This window comes from Haliotis cracherodii, unplaced genomic scaffold (assembly GCF_022045235.1).
Source record: "Haliotis cracherodii isolate W230 unplaced genomic scaffold, xgHalCrac1.p SCAF_3, whole genome shotgun sequence".
In the NCBI taxonomy this organism is placed as follows: Eukaryota; Metazoa; Mollusca; class Gastropoda; order Lepetellida; family Haliotidae; genus Haliotis; species Haliotis cracherodii.
Window position 1 is genome coordinate 6,475,642 of NW_027266286.1, and position 26,088 is coordinate 6,501,729.

At 40.0% G+C, this 26,088-nt stretch overlaps 1 protein-coding gene across 1 annotated transcript; it reads left to right on the forward strand.

Moving 5' to 3' along the window:
* On the forward strand, positions 1 to 25,885 carry LOC139473621 (epithelial sodium channel subunit alpha-like). The gene is made up of 11 exons (XM_071256295.1): positions 1 to 160; positions 9,515 to 9,711; positions 11,360 to 11,580; positions 13,157 to 13,257; positions 14,659 to 14,822; positions 16,147 to 16,263; positions 16,705 to 16,855; positions 19,519 to 19,597; positions 22,106 to 22,264; positions 24,469 to 24,544; positions 25,703 to 25,885. The coding sequence occupies exons 1-11, from the start codon at positions 1 to 3 to the stop codon at positions 25,883 to 25,885; spliced, it is 1,608 nt and encodes a 535-aa protein (XP_071112396.1).
* The last annotated feature ends 203 nt before the right edge of the window (positions 25,886 to 26,088 follow it).

Here is a 26,088-nt window from a genome sequence, read left to right on the forward strand (position 1 = left end):
ATGTATGGAAACAAAATGGACAGCAAAAGAAATGAATCGGTTGCTTCCCTCACCACTTACTTCGCGGAAAACACGAGCATGCATGGAATATCCAGGTTTGTAGGAAAACCGGGCTTTTTCAGGAGAGCGTTTTGGGTTCTGGCGGTGTTAACCGGAGCTGGTGAGTGATGTAAATTTCTGACGTATTACCTCTCATTTTATATTTTATCGAAACTTTTCATGCTGGCGTGGTTTTCTCGGCCGAATATTTCTTTTCCCCAAAACACACGCAATTGCAGAATATATAGCTGGTTAAATGAACCAAAGACTAATCGTAATGGGACGTCATTTGTCTCTGTACAGTTTTCTTGAAAAAAACGTTTTGTTGGCCGTAACAAGTTGCTTGTGCGATTCCTTTCAGAGACAGTAATGTTATGTAGCAGCGAACTATTTTGTCCCTAGAAAAACCCCATCAAAGTGAGTGAGTAGATGGGTACACTGGGTAGGATTGTGAGTGTATGAGTGAGTGACTTGGGTTTAACGCCGCTTTGAACCGTATTCCAGTTACTGGTATATCATGGCGTGTCATCTTAATGTGTGAGGAAAGCTAGACATGATGCAGGTCTCACGAGAACGGGCATGGTGTTGACAGACCTAGAAACGTAATCGTTATGTGTTTTCAGATCTAATATTTGATGCCCGGATAATCAATTTGGAATAAAGAACGGTGGATATTTACCCCAGGTGACGTTCTATTTGATTCATAAACACATGCTTATGATACAGTCGGAACCGTACAATGGACTTCGCTTTCAGTAGAGATTTTCTATGATTGAGGAGCTCTTTTTTCATGAGATTTCCTATGATCGTGGCACTGTTTTTTATGAGATTTTCTATGATTGTGGAGCTGTTTTTTATGAGATTTCCTATGACTGTGGAGCTGTTTTTTATGACATTTCCTATGATTGAAGAGCTGTTTTTTATGAGATTTCCTATGATTGTGGCACTGTTTTTTATGAGATTTCCTATGATTGTGGCACTGTTTTTTATGACATTTCCTATGATTGAAGAGCTTTTTTTTTATGATATTTCCAATGATTGTGGAGCTGTTTTTTTCTGAGATTTCCTATGATTGAGGAGCTGTTTTTTTATGAGATTTCCTATGATTGTGGAACTGTTTTTTATGAGATTTCCTATGATTGAGGAGATTTTTTTATGAGATTTCCTATGATTGTGGAGCTGTTTTTTATGAGATTTACTATGATTGAAGAGCTGTTTTTTATGACATTTCCTATGATTGTGGCACTGTTTTTTATGAGATTTCCTATCATTGAGAAGCTGTTTTTTATGACATTTCCTATGATTGTGGCACTGTTTTTATGATATTTCCTATGATTGAGGAGCTGTTTTTTTATGAGATTTCCTATGATTGTGGAGCTGTTTTTTATGACATTTCCTATGATTGAAGAGCTGTTTTTTATGATATTTCCTATGATTGTGGAGCTGTTTTTTATGAGATTTCCTATGATTGTGGAGCTGTTTTTTATGACATTTCCTATGATTGAAGAGCTTTTTTTTATGATATTTCCTATGATTGTGGAGCTGTTTTTTATGAGATTTCCTATGATTGAGGAGCTGTTTTTTATGAGATTTTCTATGATTGAAGAGCTGGCTTTTTAAGAGATTCCTATGATTGTGGAGCTGTTTTTTTTATGAGATTCCTGTGATTGAGAAGCTGTTTTTTATGAAATATCCTATGATTGTGGCGCTGTTTTTTATGAGATTTTCTATGATTGAAGAGCTGGCTTTTTAAGAGATTCCTATGATTGTGGAGCTGTTTTTTTATGAGATTCTTATGACAGAGGAGCTGTTTTTTATGAGATTTCCTATGATTGTGGCACTGTTTTTTTATGAGATTTCCTATGATTGAGGAGCTGTTTTTTATGAGATTTCCTATGATTGTGGAGCTGTTTTTATGAGATTTCCTATGATTGTGGAGCTGTTTTTTTATGAGATTTCCTATGACTGTGGAGCTGTTTTTTATGACATTTCCTATGATTGAAGAGCTGTTTTTTATGAGATTTCCTATGATTGTGGCACTGATTTTTATGACATTTCCTATGATTGAAGAGCTTTTTTTTATGATATTTCCTATGATTGTGGAGCTGTTTTTTTCTGAGATTTCCTATGATTGAGGAGCTGTTTTTTTATGAGATTTCCTATGATTGTGGAGCTGTTTTTTATGAGATTTCCTATGATTGAGGAGATTTTTTTATGAGATTTCCTATGATTGTGGCACTGTTTTTATGATATTTCCTATGATTGAGGAGCATTTTTTTTATGAGATTTCCTATGATTGTGGAGCTGTTTTTTTATGACATTTCCTATGATTGAAGAGCTGTTTTTTATGATATTTCCTATGATTGTGGAGCTGTTTTTTATGAGATTTCCTATGATTGTGGAGCTGTTTTTTATGACATTTCCTATGCTTGAAGAGCTTTTTTTTATGAGATTTCCTATGATTGAGGAGATTTTTTTATGAGATTTCCTATGATTGAGGAGCTGTTTTTTATGACATTTCCTATGATTGAAGAGCTGTTTTTTATGATATTTCCTATGATTGTGGAGCTGTTTTTTATGAGATTTCCTATGATTGTGGAGCTGTTTTTTATGACATTTCCTATGATTGAAGAGCTTTTTTTATGATATTTCCTATGATTGTGGAGCTGTTTTTTATGAGATTTCCTATGATTGAGGAGCTGTTTTTTTATGAGATTTTCTATGATTGAAGAGCTGGCTTTTTAAGAGATTCCTATGATTGTGGAGCTGTTTTTTTTATCAGATTCCTGTGATTGAGAAGCTGTTTTTTATGAAATTTCCTATGATTGTGGCACTGTTTTTTTATGAGATTTCTTATGATTGAGGAGCTGTTTTTTATGACATTTCCTATGATTGTGGAGCTGTTTTTATGAGATTTCCTATGATTTTGGAGCTGTTTTTTTTATCAGATTCCTGTGATTGAAGAGCTGTTTTTTATGACATTTCCTATGATTGTGGAGCTGTTTTTATGAGATTTCCTATGATTTTGGAGCTGTTTTTTTTATCAGATTCCTGTGATTGAAGAGCTGTTTTTTATGACATTTCCTATGATTGTGGCACTGTTTTTTATGAGATTTCCTATCATTGAGAAGCTGTTTTTTATGACATTTCCTATGATTGTGGCACTGTTTTTATGAGATTTCCTATGATTGTGGAGCTGTTTTTTATGACATTTCCTATGATTGAAGAGCTGTTTTTTATGATATTTCCTATGATTGTGGCACTGTTTTTTATGAGATTTCCTATGATTGTGGAGCTGTTTTTTTATGACATTTCCTATGATTGAAGAGCTTTTTTTATGATATTTCCTATGATTGTGGAGCTGTTTTTTATGAGATTTCCTATGATTGTGGAGCTGTTTTTTTATGATATTTCCTATGATTGTGGAGCTGTTTTTTATGAGATTTCCTATGATTGAGGAGATTTTTTTATGAGATTTCCTATGATTGTGGCACTGTTTTTATGAGATTTCCTATGATTGAGGAGCATTTTTTTTATGAGATTTCCTATGATTGTGGAGCTGTTTTTTTATGACATTTCCTATGATTGAAGAGCTGTTTTTTATGATATTTCCTATGATTGTGGAGCTGTTTTTTATGAGATTTCCTATGATTGTGGAGCTGTTTTTTATGACATTTCCTATGCTTGAAGAGCTTTTTTTTATGAGATTTCCTATGATTGAGGAGATTTTTTTATGAGATTTCCTATGATTGAGGAGCTGTTTTTTATGACATTTCCTATGATTGAAGAGCTGTTTTTTATGATATTTCCTATGATTGTGGAGCTGTTTTTTATGAGATTTCCTATGATTGTGGAGCTGTTTTTTATGACATTTCCTATGATTGAAGAGCTTTTTTTATGATATTTCCTATGATTGTGGAGCTGTTTTTTATGAGATTTCCTATGATTGAGGAGCTGTTTTTTTATGAGATTTTCTATGATTGAAGAGCTGGCTTTTTAAGAGATTCCTATGATTGTGGAGCTGTTTTTTTTATCAGATTCCTGTGATTGAGAAGCTGTTTTTTATGAAATTTCCTATGATTGTGGAGGTGTTTTTTTATGAGATTTCCTATGATTGAGGAGCTGTTTTTTATGACATTTCCTATGATTGTGGAGCTGTTTTTATGAGATTTCCTATGATTTTGGAGCTGTTTTTTTTATCAGATTCCTGTGATTGAAGAGCTGTTTTTTATGACATTTCCTATGATTGTGGAGCTGTTTTTATGAGATTTCCTATGATTTTGGAGCTGTTTTTTTTATCAGATTCCTGTGATTGAAGAGCTGTTTTTTATGACATTTCCTATGATTGTGGCACTGTTTTTTATGAGATTTCCTATCATTGAGAAGCTGTTTTTTATGACATTTCCTATGATTGTGGCACTGTTTTTATGAGATTTCCTATGATTGTGGAGCTGTTTTTTATGACATTTCCTATGATTGAAGAGCTGTTTTTTTATGATATTTCCTATGATTGTGGAGCTGTTTTTTTATGACATTTCCTATGATTGAGGAGCTGTTTTTTATGAGATTTTCTATGATTGAAGAGCTGGCTTTTTAAGAGATTCCTATGATTGTGGAGCTGTTTTTTTTATGAGATTCCTGTGATTGAGGAGCTGTTTTTTATGAGATTTCCTATGATTGTGGCACTGTTTTTTTATGAGATTTCCTATGATTGTGGAGCTGTTTTTTATGAGATTTCCTATGATTGTGGAGCTGTTTTTATGAGATTTCCTATGATTGTGGAGCTGTTTTTTTATGACATTTCCTATGATTGTGGAGCTGTTTTTTATGAGATTTCCTATGCTTGAAGAGCTGTTTTTTGGCGCTGTTTTTATGAGATTTCCTATGATTGAGGAGCTGTTTTTTTATGAGATTTCCTATGATTGTGGAGCTGTTTTTTATGACATTTCCTATGATTGAAGAGCTGTTTTTTATGATATTTCCTATGATTGTGGAGCTGTTTTTTATGAGATTTCCTATGATTGTGGAGCTGTTTTTTTATGACATTTCCTATGATTGAGAAGCTGTTTTTTATGAGATTTTCTATGATTGAAGAGCTGGCTTTTTAAGAGATTCCTATGATTGTGGAGCTGTTTTTTTTATGAGATTCTTATGATTGAGGAGCTGTTTTTTATGAGATTTCCTATGATTGTGGCACTGTTTTTTTATGAGATTTCCTATGATTGAGGAGCTGTTTTTTATGAGATTTCCTATGATTGTGGAGCTGTTTTTATGAGATTTCCTATGATTGTGGAGCTGTTTTTTTTATGAGATTTCCTATGATTGTGGAGCTGTTTTTTATGAGATTTCTTATGCTTGAAGAGCTGTTTTTTATGAGATTTCCTATGATTGTGGCACTGTTTTTTATGAGATTTCCTATGATTGAAGAGCTGTTTTTTTATGATATTTCCTATGATTGAGAAGCTGTTTTTTATGAGATTTTCTATGATTGAAGAGCTGGCTTTTTAAGAGATTCCTATGATTGTGGAGCTGTTTTTTTTATGAGATTCTTATGATTGAGGAGCTGTTTTTTATTAGATTTCCTATGATAGTGGAGCTTTTTTTATGACATTACCTATGATTGAAGAGCTGGCTTTTAAGAGATTCCTATGATTGTGGAGCTGTTTTTTATGAGATTTCCTATGATTGAGGAGCTGTTTTTTATGAGATTTCCTATGATTGTGGAGCTGTTTTTTATGAGATTTCCTATGATTGAGGAGCTGTTTTTTTATGAGATTTCCTATGATTGAGGAGCTGTTTTTTATGAGATTTCCTATGATAGTGGAGCTGCTTTTTATGAGGCCTTAGTTACATGTGTACTAGCGTTGTGCGACTAAAGTGATATATCGTCGTTTGCTTTCTTTGTATTTACAATGGGAGTGCTTTAATTGATCACAAAGTGGTCTATTGTAACATGATGTACTTGACGTTCCAGTAGTTACTCAGACAAAATAGACACAAATCATGAATAAAGTAATAAGCCTGTCAAACAATTTAGTTACTCAGACGTTGATGTTCTGCACAATACTGAGATGACAGGTCCCTGTGGGACATACACGGCCTATACACGACCAGACAATGCTTCGTTTAATACAGATTGTATCTCATGTTCCAAATGTACATATGTTTAACGTCGCGGTGTATCTCAGTGGGGATTTCAGGAAAGAATAGGTCGCTTGTATCCCATTCTTGTCTCGCGGAGATTCTAGGGTAGGTCAACAATAAAAAGTTTATCTCTCTTTGGGGATTGCAGGGAAGAATGGGACACCATCACGTCGTTCTTTTCGGTCTGTGAGGTTTCAACGGAGCGATAGACTGTAAATAGAGCTTAAAGTGGTCTACAAATGGACCGTATTGTTGAGCTGGGTTGGCCGTGTTTCAGTGTATAGCCGACGTTATCAATCCCCTATTTGTCTGGCATTGAACAATAAACAAATTAAAACCGGAGTAGCACAGTACAGAGGCTCACCTGACTTCAGTGATATTACAGTTACGGGGTGAGAATAATTTGTGCAAGATAGTTTGTAAATATTACCCAATAAGTGGATACCTTATTTTAAGTTCTATATTTTTTTAATGATCTCACACTTTGTTCCGTGTGCTTACAATAGAATAGAGGCCGCCTAGTGGATAGAGCGTCCGCCCAGAGATCGGAAGGTCAGGGGTTCGATACAAGATAAAAGATTCAATTTAAAGTTGCCCTGCCTTGTGCTTGGCTTGAAGTGGATTCACGTCAGTATACCATGTCTGTGTGGAGCTTACGTGTTGAACTATTTGCTATTTCAATGGGCAAGCACCATACAACCAGCACTACTACAAGCAGCAACACACGCAGGCATGCCCGTCACTATATTGGTGAAATGATCTTAAATGCGACGTTAAACCCATTTCCACTCTCTTTTCAAAGGAACATTGATTACTGAGTCATGTTCCACAGTTGACTACTGTGTAATGTTCCACAGTTGACTTCTAAGTCATATTCAACAGTTGACTACTGAGTCATATTCAACAGCTGACTACGAAGTCATATTCAACAGTTGACTACTACGTCATATTCTACAGTTGACTACTAAGTCATATTCTACAGTTGACTACTAAGTCATATTCAACAGTTGACTAATAGGTCATAATCAACAGTTGACTACTAAGTCATATTCCACAATTGACTACTAAGTCATATTCAATAGCTGACTGCTAAGTCATATTCCACAATTGACTGATAGTTCATATTCAACAGCTGACTACTAAGTCATATTCCACAGTTGACTACTGAGTCATATTCCACAGTTGACTTCTGAGTCACATTCCACAGCTGACTACTAAGTCATATTCCACAGTTGACTACGTCATATTGAACAGTTGGCTACCAACTGATTGATTATTAACAGAGTAAGGGAACGTTTCCAATAATTAAACTTTCAAAATAGGAGGGTTGATGGATAAGCTCTAAGCTTCACATTGAAGGGATTGCTGAAAAGTGAAATATATTGGTCTGGGCAATACATGGAGATAAATATAACAAAAATTGAGTCATTTGAGCAACATTGTTTCTGTAATTTGGCAGTATTCGAAAGAGGGGTCTTTGACATTTTGAAAAAGGAAAAATGTGAGGAACTTGCAGTAATCAAGTACTTGCAGAAAAAGGGGCTCAACACAAAAAGCCATTCATGATGATACGAGTACATCGCTAGGGGATGATCATGATGCCCCTTCCTGTGTCTCCGTGAAGACAGGCAGCAGAGTTATCGTGGCAGGGAGAGTGAGTGAGTGAGTATGTTTTACGCCGCTTTCAGCAATATTCCAGCAATATCACGGCGGGGGACACCAGAAATGGGCTTCACACATTGTACCCATGTCGGGAATCGAACCCGGGTCTTCGGCGTGACGAGCGAACGCTTTAACCACCAGGCTACCCGACCGCCCCCATGGCAGGGAGAGCCTTGAAGACGCCCCCATCAATGAAGAGTCCAACACGAAGGAATAATGCCCCTTACTATGACACTGTAAAGAGGTGGACAGCAGAGTTTAAACGTGGCAGGGATAGCCTTGAAGGCAACTCTCGTCCTGGAAGACATCACACCAGACATAATGATGAGAATCCACGATATGTTTTTTACCGACGGTCGAATGACTGGGCGTTATATGTTACTTTTTTCACAGGAGAGAACAATGAATAAAGCATTAGCTATGCGGTTTCCCAAACTTCTGTTATCTGATCCAAAACGCACCAGGCGCAACATGTCCCTTGATAATCTAGCTTTGTTTGAAGCTGACCCAGAAAGGTTCTTGCAATGATGTGTGACAATGGATGAAACCTGGGTTCCAAACAATAATCAAAACATGGCATCCTTGCTTTGGTGTGCCGAGGGTGTCATCATAGTGGACTATCTTTCTAAAGGCCGAACATTAAAGGCAACATGTAATGCTGACGGTTTGAGGCAATAATGGGATGAACTTATAACTAAGAGACGCAGGAAGCTGAAAAGTTGTCCCATCGAGACGATGCCTCAGTCATTGCCATCGCGACAATCCAAGAGTGTGGCTTGAAGTCCTGCAGCACCGACCTTCTCCTCCTGATCTGGCTCCATCATTTTGATTCAAATGATGCGTCATCCCAGCCACGTTTTGGACAGCCAAGTGTAGGACTTCTACGAAACGGGAATAAAACACCAATCAAAAACGTATCAATGTAGAAGTCGACTTTGTTGAAAGCAGTTCATTTCAATATCAGAACATACCAATCATCCCTCGTACCTTGCAGAAATGGGATTGATTTCATTATCCAGTATTCGCCTTTTGTATGCACCAGGTATCTGGTGTGTTTTCTATTCAAAACAGATTATGGTACACACACTGTTATTGTGTCTCATGCTCTACCGATAATTTACATACAATTCTATTATTCATATCAAGATGTGAAGGTGATAGTTAAAACACAAGATGGGTATGTATCAAATGACTAATTCAAACTAATGCTGACAATCATGAAATATATGCTCAAATCGGTTCCTGAAAACTTTCAACAAAATGAACATGAAGTGCTGGGTTCCAGTGTACACTGAATGCAGCTGTTGCCTCCCGTGCTTCATTTTGATATTGTGTCCGAGATAAACAGGACACAAATGTGTGTTAGTGTGTGAATGTGAATGTGTGTGAATGTGTGTGAATATGTGTGAATGTATGTGAATGTGGGCGTGTGAATGTGTTAGAATGTGAGTGAATGTGTGTGTGAATATTTGTGAAGGGGTGTAAATATGTGTGAATGTGAGTGTGTGAATGTGAGCGTGTGCGTGTGAATGTGAGCGTGTGAATGTGTGAGTGTGTGAATGTGAGTGTGTGTGAGTCTGCTTGGTGAATTATTTCATTATTGATATTTTGTACTGTAAAGAATGATCATATTTATTATTTCATTTTTTATGATAAATGTATTTCAAAGGCGTTGCTGTGTACAACATCTGGACGATAGGCATCGCCTACAGCAGGTGGGAGGTATCTACGGTGGTCAGTCTCGAATACAACTCAAAACTTCGTTTCCCAGCCGTAACCATTTGCAACCTTAATCCAGTAAAGAAGAGTAGTATTGAGGTGGAAGAGACTGAATTTGACAGCTTGAAGACAGCTTTACGATATGAGGTAAAGGCTTACAAAAGCAATAACAACAAATGTTCATTTAATACCGAAGATTTACGAAATCTACCGGAGATTTCCGAAAAAACACCAAAAACGTTTGTGCCTCTTGTTTGTTTCTACCATGAATTTCGAAAGTACTCGAGGTTTGTTCGAGACAGATATATTTGATGTCAGCGCTGAAAGATATTCACTTTTCATTTCTGAAACCCAGAATAACCCAAATAATTTCTTTCCACCCACAACATATTATTTACAGAACTTCAAGTATGTCCGGGGCACGGGTGGCCCAGTCGTCTAAGGCGCCGCGATTCGCTGTGCAGAGTTAAGACCCTTGGGCACGCCAGAAACCTATTATTGTGGGTTCGAATCCGGGTTCTCCCCGATTATGTTTCTAGGTTTGTCAGCACCATACCTGTGCTCTCACGGGTTTCACCGAAGTGGTAAACGTCTGATACCTGCACCACTTCGGAGTTTCCTCCCACATTAAGCTGACACGCCGCGATATGACTGGAATACTGTTAAAAGCGGCGTTAAACCCAACTCACTCACTCACTCAAGCATGTCCATCGGCCGATTTACTTTTTGGGGGGGGGGGGGGGGGGGGGGGGGGAGCCGAGGACAAAATATTTTTTAGGCATTTTCCAAAACAAATCTCTGCCTGAAGTATCATACTTTTATACTGTATACTGTTAACACGTGTAAGTTTGAATTCGGCGCGGTCGTGAATAAATGAGTCCAGCGCAGTGGAATGCACATCTCACTTCTCGTTTTAATTGGATAATGATATTAACTCATCTTGATTTGAATAATACCCACCTTAGAAAGAGCGAAATGCTCTGAATTCTGACATCATCGATGTTGTCTCAGAAAACTGGGATTGCTCAACCCGTCACACGGGTTCGAATCCAAGGTCCACCTCGAGGTTGATCACAGAAGAACACGTCCATGACATTCTTTGCGTCAGCTATCGTTCACATTGAGCTGATATACTACCGTAGAACTGAATATCATCAGAATCCCAATTTACCAGGTTGTGTTTTATGGCCCTCTTTTTTTGCATTGAGTGAGTGAGTGAGTTTGGTTTTACGCCGCTTTTAGCAATATTCCAGCAATATCACGGCGGGGACAGCAGAAATGTTTTTGCATTGAAATATATATGTATAGACCCCAAACTTCAAAAATATGTATTACAATTAAATCTTTTTATCTTCTTATTAGATCTGTTAGCTATCTTGACGAAATAACTCTGAGTTAGAAGTAAATAACGACTTACTTGTCCGTCAACTTGTCAGGTTAAGTGTGAGTGAGTGAGTGAGTGAGTGAGTGAGTGAGTGAGTATGGTTTTATGTTGCTTTTTTATCAATATTCCAGCAATATCACAGCGGGGGACACCAGAAATGGGCTTCACACATTGTACCCATGTCGGGAATCGAACCCGGGTCTCGAACTGAGCACTCAGTGCGAACTCTTTAACCACTAGGCTACCCGACCGCCCCTGTCAAGCAAAGACAAACTACATGAAGAGTAGCATTTTATTTTTGAACATTTCGCCCCACCGACCATTTTTTGAAGACATTGTTTACAAATGGAACCGACTGACGATTAAACTTCATTTTTAAACGCAAAATACAGGTATGATTTTAATGACCAGGATCTGTTCCCGACTTCGAGTGAACCAATGGATAACGAAGACTTCTATGACTGGGAGAATTCATCAGTCTCTTACGACACCTACGACAGAAACTACCGGGCAACTATCGACTTCCAGAAAGCATTATTACTGATGAAGGTGGCGAGGAGAATCCAAATCGGCCATCAGATCCACGATATGCTGATTGAGTGCTCCTTTCAAGGAAAAGTTTGCACTCCTAGGTGAGATTAATAGATTGAGTGAGTGAGTGTTTGTCAGTGGGTGAGTTGTTGGATAGGTGGATCGGTGGATGGATGTATGCCTTTGGTTGAATGCGGCTTTATTCACTGATTCAGCATTTTGGAAAGAGAAAGATAATTTTTACTTGGTGAATAAATGAATATCTTTTCAAAAGCTGAACAAAAAAATGGATCCCCGTTTCAAATGAAATAAAATCAACAAAATTATTTTCATAATTATAAGAAATATCTGCGATGCTTGTACGGACTTATGCCGATTTTATAATGCTTGTGATTTTTGGAACAGTAGTGTGTAATACCGTCACGATTTGTCAAACATTCATTCAGTCGACAAAGCATACTGCGTACGAGTCTCCCAATAGCGATTCGAGGGGGTTTGTTCCACTCCACTTGCAGCGCCTGGCCAAGTTCAGCCAATGTATTCGTCGGCTTATGACGTTGACCCATGTCCCAGACATGTTCAGAGGGGGAAAGGTCTGGGCTCATTGCTGGCCATGGCATGCCATGGATGTTGTGCTGCTGGAGGTGAATATTGACGATTCATGAACGGTGAGCAGAGGCGTTGTCATCATGAAAGACAAAACATCGACCCACACGCCTTGCAAACGGGACAACAAAGTATCAGTATGTTGTCCCGATAGTCACGTTACCCTTCTTGCACAATATGGAGTGGGGTCGCTCAGTTATAGTGAAGCCACTCCCCACCACAACCGATCCACCACCAAATCATAGTTTCTCAGCTTGACATCGGCTTGACGTTCATTTCGACGTCGCCAGACACGACCACGACTATCAAGGAAGTGCAAAATGAATCGGGACACATCTGAAAACATGACACCTGACCAGCGACGTTTACAATCGTTTCGACGTCGTGTTCACCATTGACGTCTTTTATCAATTTGACGAACTGTAAGAGGCGGCACACCACTTGTCCGTCGAGCAACCGTAACTTGTGCTCCAGTAGTTAGATGAACGTTGGCAGTATATTTGATTCCCCGTTTGAGGTCTATTTCGTAGAGACTGGTTTCGGAACATTCGATCATGTACTCTTGTCGTTGACCTGTGTCACCCTGAACGTATTTTAATTGTCAACATTTTTGTTGATACCTGTTCCATAGTCCGCTGATCAGAGACTGAAACATTGAACGTATTGACCACTGCACGCTGACTTCGGCTAGTTTCCAGTATGCCAGTTGTCCATAGACGCTCCGCACATTGCCAGCTCATGCACAAACAATGAATAATGATGACTCACTGAATACAGCCCGCGCTCAACAATGTCGGACAAGTCTCTGCTAGGAACATGGGGGTTAAGTTTGGTAAAACGTTCAAAGTACGACGTCGTCATGTTGCGATCTCCAGAAATGACGTCATGATGGAACGAGGTTTTATCGTGAAACAAATAACCCTTCGTTTTTCATTGTTCTTTGCGATTCATCGCGGAGCTATCTATATAATATACAAAATAGAATCGAATGTGAATAAACAAGATCATGCTGAATTGATATGGCGATAACCTGAAGCTGTAGGGAATGATTATTGTAACATACGATTGCAGCAACTTCACCCACTTCTACAACTACATGCACGGCAACTGCTACACCTTCGTTCCAACAGACGTCGACTACACCTTCATCAGCCAGACGGGGCCGCTATACGGTATATGCTGTCAAACTTTGTGTTTCCAATGTTCAACTTAAATACAGTGTAGATATGTGCACGATGACAGTTAGGATCACAATTGAGCTATAAATGATCGACGGTCATAAGGGAGGCAACTCTGTGCGTCACTCCCCGTTAATACAGAACTATGAACACGGCTAAATCATATTTGGTTCAATACAGTGTAAAATTGGTGATTGTGCTGTTTGAAAGATGTGTCATGGATCGATATATCTTGTAGGAATTATTCGACAGAATAGGACTATGTCCCCACAGATTTGTCTTGATGCTGTTTTTGTCTGTCTCTGATGTTGTCTTGTTCCCTCAATTCTGTCTCTGATAGTGTCTGTGTTCCCTCAATTCTGTCTCTGATGCTGTCTGTGTTCCTTCATTTCTGTCTCTGATGCTGTCTGTGTTCCCTCAATTCTGTCTCTGATGGTGTCTGTGTTCCCTCAATTCTGTCACTGATGCTGCCTGTGTTCCATCAATTCTGTCTCTGATGCTGTCTGTGTTCCCTCAATTCTGTCTCTGATGCTGTCTGTGTTCCCTCAATTATGTCTCTGATGGTGTCTGTGTTCCCTCAATTCTGTCACTGATGCTGCCTGTGTTCCCTCAATTCTGTCTCTGATGCTGTCTGTGTTCCCTCAATTCTGTCACTGATGCTGCCTGTGTTCCCTCAATTCTGTCTCTGATGCTGTCTGTGTTCCCTCAATTCTGTCTCTGATAGTGTCTGTGTTCCCTCAATTATGTCTCTGATGCACTCTGTGTTTCTTCAATTCTGTCTCTGATAGTGTCTGTGTTCCCTCAATTCTGTCTCTGATGCACTCTGTGTTCCCTCAATTCTGTCTCTGATAGTTTCTGCGTTCCCTCAATTCTGTATCTAATGGTGTCTGTGTTCCCTCAATTCTGTCTCTGATGGTGTCTGCGTTCCCTCAATTCTGTCTCTGATGTTGTCTGTGTTCCCTCAATTCTGTATCTAATGGTGTCTGTGTTCCCTCAATTCTGTCTCTGATGGTGTCTGCGTTCCCTCAATTCTGTCTCTGATGGTGTCTGTGTTCCCTCAGTTATGTCTCTGATGTTGTCTGTGTTCCCTCAATTCTGTATCTAATGGTGTCTGTGTTCCCTCAATTCTGTATCTAATGGTGTCTGTGTTCCCTCAATTATGTCTCTGATGGTGTCTGTGTTCCCTCAATTCTGTCTCTGATGCACTCTGTGTTTCTTCAATTCTGTCTCTGATGGTGTCTGCGTTCCCTCAATTCTGTCTCTGATGTTGTCTGTGTTCCCTCAATTGTGCCTCTGATGTTGTCTGTATTCCCAACGGTCTGTCACCATTGCTGTCTGTTTTCCACAGGTCTATCCCTGATGCTGTCTGTTCTGATGCTATTTGTTTTCCAACAGGTCTATCTATGATGCTATACGTGGAGGAGGCGGAGTATATCTCAAGCCTTAGCAGCGGTGTGGGCTTCAAGGTAGTCGTCCACAGCCCAGATACCATGCCATTCCCTGAGGACGAGGGGTTCGACATAAGTCCCGGCTTTGCCACATCCGCCGGCGTCACCAAGGTGAAGATATATGCACCGTTAGGAGGAACTGTACGGTGACCTTGACCTCCCTGGGATGGATATTCTTTGGACAATATACAGAACACGTGGTGTTACACTATTTTTTAACACGAGATTCAGATGCCTTGAGGGTCTATTTTGCTGAAAGGGCAGTGTGTGGGATGCTGAACTTCCTCATTGGAACCATATATGTGGAATTGTTCGGGGTGGGAAATTTCGGCACTGGTTGGCTTCCCTATGGGCATCTATTGTGCCCCCTCCCCCCACCCCCCCCTCCCTCCTTCTTGCTGATTTGATTCTTTAGGCATGTGAGCCGGAATTTCTGTTCTGATTGGCAAAGTCAAATAAGGGTAATTTGACGTTTTAAGAAGTTTTACTTAAGCTTCGGCTATATCAAAGATCTGATATCGTTCAATGACCATCCAATAGCCAATTCCATTCCACTGATTTACCCACCTGAAGTAGAAATAACGGAGCCTAAGGAGACCGCATCATCTGTTTCATATTTTGATGTAGCATAAAGATTCCAAGTGACAAAACACTCTCCTCAAGACTGTATGACAAGAGGGATGACTTCAGCTTTCCAGTGTTCAACCTTTCCTTCATGACGAGCAGTGTTCCTGCAGCGCCAGCTCTTGGTATCTGTATCTCACAACTTTTGGGGGTGCAGTTGGGCGTACTCTTTCTGCCAGAACCCCAGGGAGCGTCATGCGGTTCTTGCTCTGAGCTAGTTTGATTGAGGTTACAGCATTCGGGGCTTCAGTTGAGCTTTCAGAGGGTTTTGTGGTAGACCTGTAGGTGACGTTCTATGTTTGGCACGTCGGTGGAGGAGGAGATGGTATCCGGTATGGCTCCCTGTGTTAGTTTCCGGTTGGGCAGGATACGCTCACCTTTTTGCGAACAAGTAGTATCATCACTATTATTCATCATTCGTTGGCACATGCTTATGATGTGGTCGGAATCATGCAGTCGACTCTTTTTTGGACAGAAATTTATTATGGGTGTGGAAAGGGTTTTTGTCGCTTTTGTTTTTGTGTGGAAAGGTAGCGCTTCATAGAGTCTGCCCTGTATGTCACAGGAGTGGTCGCATGGTTAAAGAGTTGGATTGCGGATTGCATGGGTTCGATTCCTTACGTTCATACAATGTGACAAGCTCATTGTTTTCTTGACATAGTTGGACTATTATTCATATCACACAACTCACTCAATAATTATGAAAACAAAAGGTCAGGTGCGCAAACGAACCGGTTAACCTGAATTAAATTAAGGTATTACGATTTGGGTTTGATTTGTCTAATCCTCCAACAACCTTTCATATTATCAGGTCACCGTGGAGCGTGTCCCGGCCCCCTACGGTAACTGCAAGCTCTATGGACCGGGGGTAGAGGAACCGCCCAATATATTCACCACCCAGGTGCCTAACATCACCTATAGCGATAAGGTGGGGGCGTTGACATGAAATGTCTGAACATTTAACAAAATGAATCTTTGACTGAATTGATGACACATGACGGGATTGCTGAGCGGTCACTCCTAGCGTGACGTTAAATCATTATATGTATTTCGCCGTATCCGCTGTTGGTGACGCTGTCTCAAGACTTGGGTTGACCTGGAGCAGCTAATCTGTGAAATAACACTAATTATTTATTAGTAACAGACATTGTTAGAGAGAGGTGAATTCTTGGGAGCCGTGCCAGGATCCGCTGATAACGTGTTCGAATCCCAGATTAATCTTGGCTGGTAGAAGGCACCACAAAGGGCAACATCAGCCAATTAAACTTTTAATAATTAATATTATTTTTTAATTTATGAGATAGAAACCTAGACTGAAAGCAGGGGACCTGGTTGCTATGGTGACATGTAACTTGTTATTTCTACTCAGACGTGCAAGAAGACGTGTGTGCAGAAGATACTGGTGTCACTGTGCGACTGCTGTTACAACATCTACCCCTGCAACCCTGACGCCCTCAGGATCATCAACTCCAGCATCACCTCCGCGGTCCGGTTTTGTGGCCTTAACGGCGAAACGAAAGGTACATTAGAAAACAGCGTTAGTTGAAAATGTCCTCCTCATTGGGCGGATAGTATTTTACGCCACACGATAGTGAGCACCGTTTTGTCTATAGGGAGATTAATACTTAGTTTCACATATTGAATCCCGGTGTTAGTTTTTGTTCTTGTTTTATTTGTTGTTTGATGCCGCACTCAGCAATATTCCAGCTATATGACGGCGGAGTCTTTGGTGTGAACAGAACACCAGGCTTCCATTGCGCCTTTCTTCATATTTCTGAATGTATTAGGAGGCACGGGTGGCCCAGTCGTCTAAGGCGCCGCGATTCGCTGTGCAGAGTTGCGTCCCATGGCCACGCCAGAAACCTATGATTGTGGGTTCGAATCCCGGTTATGTTTCTAGGTTTGTCAGCACCATACCCGTGCTCGTGCGTTTCACCGAAGTGGTAAACGTCTGAGACATGCATCACTTCGGGCTTTCCTCCAACATTAACCTGGCACGCCGATATAACTGGAATAATGTAAAAAGCGGCGTTAAACCCAACTCACTCACCCACTCACTCACTGAAAGTATTAACGATGCAATTGTCATAAATGCGACATTCTCGAATTCTAAGAACGGTATTGATTCATCAGCGTTTGTATGAAAGTCATCGAGTTATACCCAAAGGTTGAAGACCTTCAGTCCAGGCAATCAAGATATCTAGGCAATCATCATTATTTCAACCATATGGCGAATCACCTAACAAAAAAAATAAATCTACATCATGGGGACATGTGGTACAGGTCAATAGAGGGAACGGCATCGAACATCATTTTTGCCAGTGATGCATGAAATTTGGAAAAGTCCTCCACATGTATATCATATAACTTTTTGAAAGAGCAACATATCTCTCTCTTTGTTCGGATTTCTATGGAGTTTCGGAATCCAGTTCAAGCCTGGGATGGACAGGTGTTCAGGTTCTAGAGTCAAGTCAAAGATTTTTCCTCAGTTAACATATTGGCCGTATATGTGTCATTATTTGACCTGTCACTTTCACCAAGTTCTGATCAAACAATTAATGCAATGAGGATTACATATAATGGTTATGTTATTTGAGACCTTGTCAGTTGCAACAACTACAAACTGGTCATGTAGGGCAGACAGACTTTGGATGACAGCTGTCGCGGCAGAATCGTTTTATTCCAGTTCTGTTTCTTCTTTTCTGTTTGTGAATTCTAACGATGACAATATCATGCACTGGAAAGACATTTAACAGGTTGAAAGTGTCTTTTGGACCACTTTTTTGTATATGCTTCAACAGCATCCATACTGATTTTAAAGTAGTGATTCCAATTTGTCGGTGGCTGCTGACGATGTTTTTGTCCGTATTTGACACTGAAATCATGACACGTTAAATCATGAATCGAACTACATTTGATACCTCAAAATTAACATGCCTTTTCACACAAAAATCTGCGAAAGAAAACATCGATCTGAATCGAAAGCACATAAGAATGGCTGCATATAAATCATTTTGTTTTATTTCCGATCTAATATTATCAGACATTTTGTCACTCACTGTTGCGCTGAACAAACACTTGGTCACAACAGCTTATCACACATGAAGAAATCCTTTTCAGAATACATACAATTAAGTAAAACATACACAAATCATTCTGTCGCACAGGGCCGGCATGTCTTCAGCTAAAAATCGGCGGTATTCAGACATACTTCAGGATGTTTCTGTTGGCAATGGTTGTGCCAGTAGGGTTATTACAACCAGTTAATCATCCGGTTAATGTTGAACACAATTACATATCGGAATTATCCTCGGTGTTCATGCAATTTTTAAACAGCACTGTCACCGTGAACAACTAGTTGCCAACCAATGACTGTGAAAAGTGACGGAAGTAAGTCAAGTGCAGTCAGGTCGAAATTCAGGGTGGAGAGATAGTCATTCTTAAAATATATTACTGTTGGGGAGGTATTTAAAACCAACTGATACACAGGTACAACTTACAGCCTCCTAAACTAAACCACGTCAGCATTTATTTTCACTATTACTGCAACTTGTCACCCCTATGATCAGATACGTCATGTTGATTTCTATACAATGACTTGTCGGTTGATTTCCAAGAAATGACTTGAATGGGATAATATTAATCTGTAACTATTGAGGGTTATTTCATCAATTCGTCTTGAAAACTTATGTATTTTGCAATCTTTATTTTAAACTAGTCAAGAATATAATTAAGAAATTTTAAACTTGAGTAATATGTTTTATCTTTGTCACAACATGTAACCCTTTTTCGTCAGATTCTAATGTAGCTGGCCTAATTGCCCATGTGTATGTACGCGTTCCAAGAGGCACCGATTTCAAAGCGCGCTTGGCGTCATTGTAGAATGGAGATACAACAACTGTCAAGTCAGTTGGATGTGATACACAAAAGAGGGAATTATGGATGTCAACTTCTTTATTAGGAGGGACACAATGTTTCCAGTATAAACCTTCTCCTTCATCAGGTAAAGAACGAATGTGTTTTGAAATTTGAAACATCAGGACATGATAGACATATTATTATGGAATAAGAATCGACGATTTAACATGTAGAGTGTGCGAAATTCGAGAACGTTAAACTGAGTCTCTCGGGATGTTTTCACGTTTCCTTTACATAAATGATAATTGGTGGAGATCTGTTCCAGAGTCATGTGCAGTAGAGGTTCTGGATGAGCTGGACAATGAACAGAGAGTTTGTCCAGACAGCTGTTACCCAAACTGCAAGTAGGTTGCTGTGATCAGTGTTGCTGCTGTCTGTTGTCTCCTGTGTACTGTACACGTCTACTGTCTGTTGTCCGTGTGTTGTCCTCTGTCACCTGTATTCTGTCTGCTGTCTTCTTTAAACTGTCTGCTGTCTTCTTTGAACTGCCCGTTGTCTTCTGTGTACTGTACACGTCTACACGTCCGTGTGTTGTCCTCTCTCACTTGTATTCTGTGTTCTGTCTGCTGTCTTCTTTAAACTGTCTGCTGTCTTCTTTGAACTGTCCGTTGTCGTCAGTGTACAGTGGGCTGTTTTAAGTGTAATGTGTACAGTTTGTTGCCTTCTGTTTTCAGATTCTGTCTTTTTGTTGTCCAATGTGTGTGTACACAGAAGATAACAGAATGTGAACAGAAGACAACATAAAGTACTTGTAATGAATTGTCTACAGTCTGCAGTCTTCTGTGATGTACTATGTACTGTCTTCTGTTTACATCCTGTTGTCTTCTGTTTACATCCTGTTGTCTTCTGTGTACTGGTTGCTGTCTTCTGTGTAGTGTCCTCTGTCCTCTGTATACTGTTATCTGTGTATTGTCTTCCGTTTACATCCTGTTGACTTCTGTGTACTCACTGCTGTCTTCTGTATACTGTTATCTGTGTATTGTCTTCTGTTTACATCCTGTTGTCTTCTGTGTACTGGTTGCTGTCTTCTGTGTAGTGTCCTCTGTCCTCTGTATACTGTTATCTGTGTATTGTCTTCCGTTTATATCCTGTTGACTTCTGTGTACTCACTGCTGTCTTCTGTATACTGTTATCTGTGTATTGTCTTCCGTTTACATCCTGTTGTCTTCTGTGTACTCACTGCTGTCTTCTGTATACTGTTATCTGTGTATTGTCTTCCGTTTACATCCTGTTGTCTTCTGTGTACTCACTGCTGTCTTCTGTATACTGTTATCTGTGTATTGTCTTCCGTTTACATCCTGTTGTCTTCTGTGTACTCACTGCTGTCTTCTGTATACTGTTATCTGTGTATTGTCTTCCGTTTACATCCTGTTGACTTCTGTGTACTCACTGCTGTCTTCTGTATACTGTTATCTGTGTATTGTCTTCCGTTTACATCCTGTTGACTTCTGTGTACTCACTGCTGTCTTCTGTATACTGTTATCTGTGTATTGTCTTCCGTTTACATCCTGTTGACTTCTGTGTACTCACTGCTGTCTTCTGTATACTGTTATCTGTGTATTGTCTTTCGTTTACATCCTGTTGTCTTCTGTGTACTCACTGCTGTCTTCTGTATACTGTTATCTGTGTATTGTCTTCTGTTTACATCCTGTTGACTTCTGTGTACTCACTGCTGTCTTCTGTATACTGTTATCTGTGTACATCCTGTTGACTTCTGTGTACTCACTGCTGTCTTCTGTATACTGTTATCTGTGTATTGTCTTCCGTTTACATCCTGTTGTCTTCTGTGTACTCACGGCTGTCTTCTGTATACTGTTATCTGTGTATTGTCTTCCGTTTACATCCTGTTGTCTTCTGTGTACTCACTGCTGTCTTCTGTATACTGTTATCTGTGTATTGTCTTCCGTTTACATCCTGTTGTCTTCTGTGTACTCACTGCTGTCTTCTGTATACTGTTATCTGTGTATTGTCTTCCGTTTACATCCTGTTGTCTTCTGTGTACTCACTGCTGTCTTCTGTATACTGTTATCTGTGTATTGTCTTCCGTTTACATCCTGTTGTCTTCTGTGTACTCACTGCTGTCTTCTGTATACTGTTATCTGTGTATTGTCTTCCGTTTACATCCTGTTGTCTTCTGTGTACTCACTGCTGTCTTCTGTATACTGTTATCTGTGTATTGTCTTCCGTTTACATCCTGTTGTCTTCTGTGTACTCACTGCTGTCTTCTGTATACTGTTATCTGTGTATTGTCTTCCGTTTACATCCTGTTGACTTCTGTGTACTCACTGCTGTCTCATGTGTCTTTTCTGCTTACTTCTGAATACTGTCTGTTGTCCTCTGTTTGCCATCTGCTGTCTTCTGTGTACTGTCTGCTCCCATCCTTCTCCATCCCATGTTCTATGATATTATGTTGAATATATTCCACAACCTTATTATGTAATCCGTAATATCACATCATGTTACATATACCCAACAACCTTACTATGGCATTCTAGAGGTTGGTGAGTAAATACTTCCTCAACAGCCAAAGCAGACAGCAAATGATCAGCCCTCTCAGAACACCAGTTATATTCCCTAGCAATCAAACTTCCAAATCTTATCAAACAAACATCAGGACTTCACTATGATATGACATGATGTTAGCTATAGACACCAACCTTACGATGTGTTCTGTGATAGCACATTACGTTAAATATAGCCACCACCCTTACGATGTGTTGTGTGATATCACATTATGTTAAATATAACCACCAACTTTACTATGTGTTCTGTGATATCAAATGCGTCGTTTATAATATCTTGACATGTTAAAAACATTTTGAACAATATCACGCAACTGTTGCTTGATTCAGAGAGGATACCCATCAGATGGAGATCTCGACAGCCATGTGGCCATCCAGTAATCGTCTTACCAGCCTGGTAGATGGACTCATCAGGGGCTTCGAGAATAAGCAAGGTGCACAGCCTATTGACAAGCATGCATCAGCAGCTGAAAAAGATACCTTCTTCAGGTGCGTAATATATACTAAGGCCAATCTCATTGTCAGGATATAGGTCAAGGTCAGTGAGGGTGGGGGTGAGGTCCAGGCGTTAGTGCACGAATACTGACTACCCGACATTTTTGTAGGCCGGTCGATGATTCTATGTACTCGCAATACCCTCAGCATATCACAATTTGTTTGGAATTTGGCAGCAGGGCACATTGAAACATTGCCCCATTCAATAACCAAAAGGTGAAAGGTAAAATAGTCAGTATTTCAAGGTTCTTGTAAACTGTCCAAAGAATGAAAATGATAGGAAACAAGCTTAGATAAACGAGTAAGATTTAATGAGTAAAAAAAATCTTGAATTATGTTAAAGCTTTATTAAATGTGAAAATATGAAATACGTTGGAGGAGGTGTAGCATCTGGATAGAAAAAATGAAAAGACCGGAAAGGGAACCTAGCATTCTTTTCGCCTGAGAGATGACAACAGGGAACTGCATGTATATGAACTGGCGGCCAAAAGAAACTTGACCATAGTTTAATATCGCTCTAGTTAAAAACACATAAGATAGATGCATGAAGTAAAATGTATTGACAAGATCAAAATCTAAACTAAAACAGCATTTAAAATGACACAGTATCCGATATTGGCATGACAGATGCCCGACTTTTGGTTGGGTAGCAAAAACAAACTTTCAACGTCATGGGCAAAGGGCACACACATCTAAAATCGCCCAAGTTCAATGACACGTTACCTTAATATCGTGCATGACCACGCCCTGATACACAACAATCTCTCCGGCAAACAGAAAAGTCAGTCGTCTGATGACGTCACGTGGGATACGTCGCCATTCCTCTTGGAGGGTCTGGGGTAGTTATGGGCCCGATCCATGATATGCCAGAGGTGTTTTATGGGGGTCATGTCTGGGGAGCAACATGTTGACGTTGTCGGCTGCAAGGTAGTTCTGTACAATTAGGGCTACATACGGTCTTGCCTTATCACGCTGTTAAAGAATACGACGTGGCAGCTGTTGTAGCAATGGTAGGACAATCGAACGAAGAATGTCGTCTGTGTAACGCTTATCTGTCAAATTTCTCTTAGCGATGACGGTGGTCTCTCCTGCCCACAAATTCCTCCCCCGACCATAACACCCATCCGCCATACGGCACAACCTACTGAACGCAACATGCCGTCTTTGTTTTCCCCTTCGGAGGTCAACACGTTGCCTTCCATCAGCTCTGAGCAGACAGAACCGACTTTCATCAGTAAAGACGACCCTCCACAAGTCCAGGCCTATCTCAATCTCAAACGACGCTGTTGCGCTGTCAATAACTATTCTCTGTAAGGTTTGTAAGCCCTAATTCCTTGACCCCTGATTCGCCTGGCCACTGTCTGTCGACTTCCCTTAGGCTTTCGTCGCTGATGACTTCACCGTCAGGAATCGAATTCGGAGTTGCAAAGTACACAAATACTGGTCTCCACTGGTCGGAGTTACCCTGGGTCTGCCCGGTCTGTCTGTAAAGTTGCAACAGATTAGCCGCAGCCTCACGGGAGCAACCAAAAGTTCTAGCAATGTAGGTATGGGTGTTTCTCATCTGTACCATACCCAGTGTCCGCTCGCGTTGTTCGGGCGTCAGTCGTGGCATTTCTGTTGTTGATTTTATCAGTGTGTGTGTCTGACATGCCGCCCCTATCATTTATATACCCTTATTGCACATGTAGTTTCGTCACGTTTTTCACGTTTCCGCATTTTCTGCCGAAATTTTTTAAAATAAAAACGTGTCATGGACGTGTATCAGTTTCTGCGTAGAGTATTGCTGTGTTTGGACGATGTGTTTTGTTTTGATTAAGTTTGAACTTGTGTTTATACATATTTGCAATTACATTTCTAAACTGGTAAAGTTTCTCTTGGTCGTCAGTTTATTATGAGCCCGCTGTTACTGATAGTAGATTCAGCTAAGGCAGGGACGGAACAACGCCATCTTCGAGTCAGACTACCCTCGTATGTTGTAAACATGTATTTTAGTTCGTGATAAATTGAGTCATTTATTTCAATGGATTATAAAGATAAAAACATCCATTCGAGCGCTCATTTCAAGAGTGGGTAATTGCCAAAACGAGGGTTAGATTATCGCGCTACTTTTAGCGTTTTTTAATGTTTTTAATGATTTTCTACACATGTGTGAGGGAAATCGACCAATTCATATTCACTAAAGAACGTTTATTTAGGAAAAACGTCATGAAGTTAAACGTCTTCTACAAGGATCTGAACTATCAGAAGATACAAACGAGGCCGGCATACGATGTGAGTAGAGTGAACGAGTGTGCGAGTGAGCAAGCGAGCAAGAAAATAACCTGTAATAAATAGTGTAGATTGTAAGAAAGTAAAAAAGTTGTTTACCACTGCATATTCCGACTACATCACAGTCCCTTGCTAAACATGTCTGTATGTGAATAATAACCTGATTCCTGGCCTCAGGGTACGATGCCACACGGAATACACCAGGTCACATACTGCAACCCTATAACATTTTCGTAGGTGCATATGACGAGCATGGTGTACTGGGGATCTGTTCCTTCTAGGAATATACATAGGTGTTTTTATAACTACATAACATGTGCCTAAATCACAAAATATATACATATTGCCTTTATCTTAATCATACGCTATAACGAACGATTGAAGATAAATGTTGCATGTATATTTCCAAAAGAGAAGAGTTGTCGGACGTCGATATAATTATATCTCCTCCTGTCTGTATTCAAGTGGAAGAGTCTGTTGTCTGACGTCGATATAATTATATCTCCCCCTGTCTGTATTCCAGTGGAAGAGTCTGTTGTCTGACGTCGATATAATTATATCTGCTCCTGTCTGTATTCCAGTGGAAGAGTCTGTTGTCTGACGTCGATATAATTATATCTGCTCCTGTCTGTATTCCAGTGGAAGAGTCTGTTGTCTGACGTCGATATAATTATATCTCCTCCTGTCTGTATTCCAGTGGAAGAGTCTGTTGTCTGACGTCGATATAATTATATCTCCCCCTGTCTGTATTCTAGTGGAAGAGTCTGTTGTCCGACGTTGATATAATTATATCTCCTCCTGTCTGTATTCCAGTGGAAAAGTCTGTTGTCTGACGTCGATATAATTATATCTCCTCCTGTCTGTATTCCAGTGGAAGAGTCTGTTGTCTGATGTCGATATAATTATATCTCCTCCTGTCTGTATTCCATTGGAAGAGTCTGTTGTCTGACGTCGATATAATTATATCTCCTCCTGTCTGTATTCCAGTGGAAGAGTCTGTTGTCTGACGTCGATATAATTATATCTCCTCCTGTCTGTATTCCAGTGGAAGAGTCTGTTGTCTGACGTCGATATAATTATATCTCCTTCTGTCTGTATTCCAGTGGAAGAGTCTGTTGTCTGACGTCGATATAATTATATCTCCTCCTGTCTGTATTCCAGTGGAAGAGTCTGTTGTCAGATGTCGGCGGACAGGCTGGCCTCTGGCTGGGCTTCTCCCTCCTCACCATGGCCGAGATCCTGGAACTCATCCTGGACGTAGTGATCCATCTATGCACAAGGCCTTTCCGACCAAACAAGGGTCAGGTGGATCCAGGCCAGAAAAGGGACGAGAAGCAATTCTAGAAGTCCATGTGCATTAGACGAAGCGTGAACTGTCTGGTGATACAACGTTTAGCTTTCATTCAAAGCCATGTCAAAGAAGTTGATAAACGCATAACTCACGTCACTGTGTACTCTGGCCACAGATGATTACTGTCTGTTTGTTGGTTTGTCTGGTGTTCATTCGCTAGTGATGATTATTGTTTTAAACGTATTTTCATCATAAT

Excerpts from the sequence above, each read along its gene's own strand:
- LOC139473621 (XM_071256295.1), top strand. The coding sequence starts at position 1 with ATGTATGGAAACAAAATGGACAGCAAAAGAAATGAATCGGTTGCTTCC. Across the intron at positions 9,712-11,359 it reads AGACAGCTTTACGATATGAG|GATCTGTTCCCGACTTCGAG; the intron begins GTAAAGGCTTAC and ends TTTAATGACCAG. Across the intron at positions 14,823-16,146 it reads CATCCGCCGGCGTCACCAAG|GTCACCGTGGAGCGTGTCCC; the intron begins GTGAAGATATAT and ends TCATATTATCAG.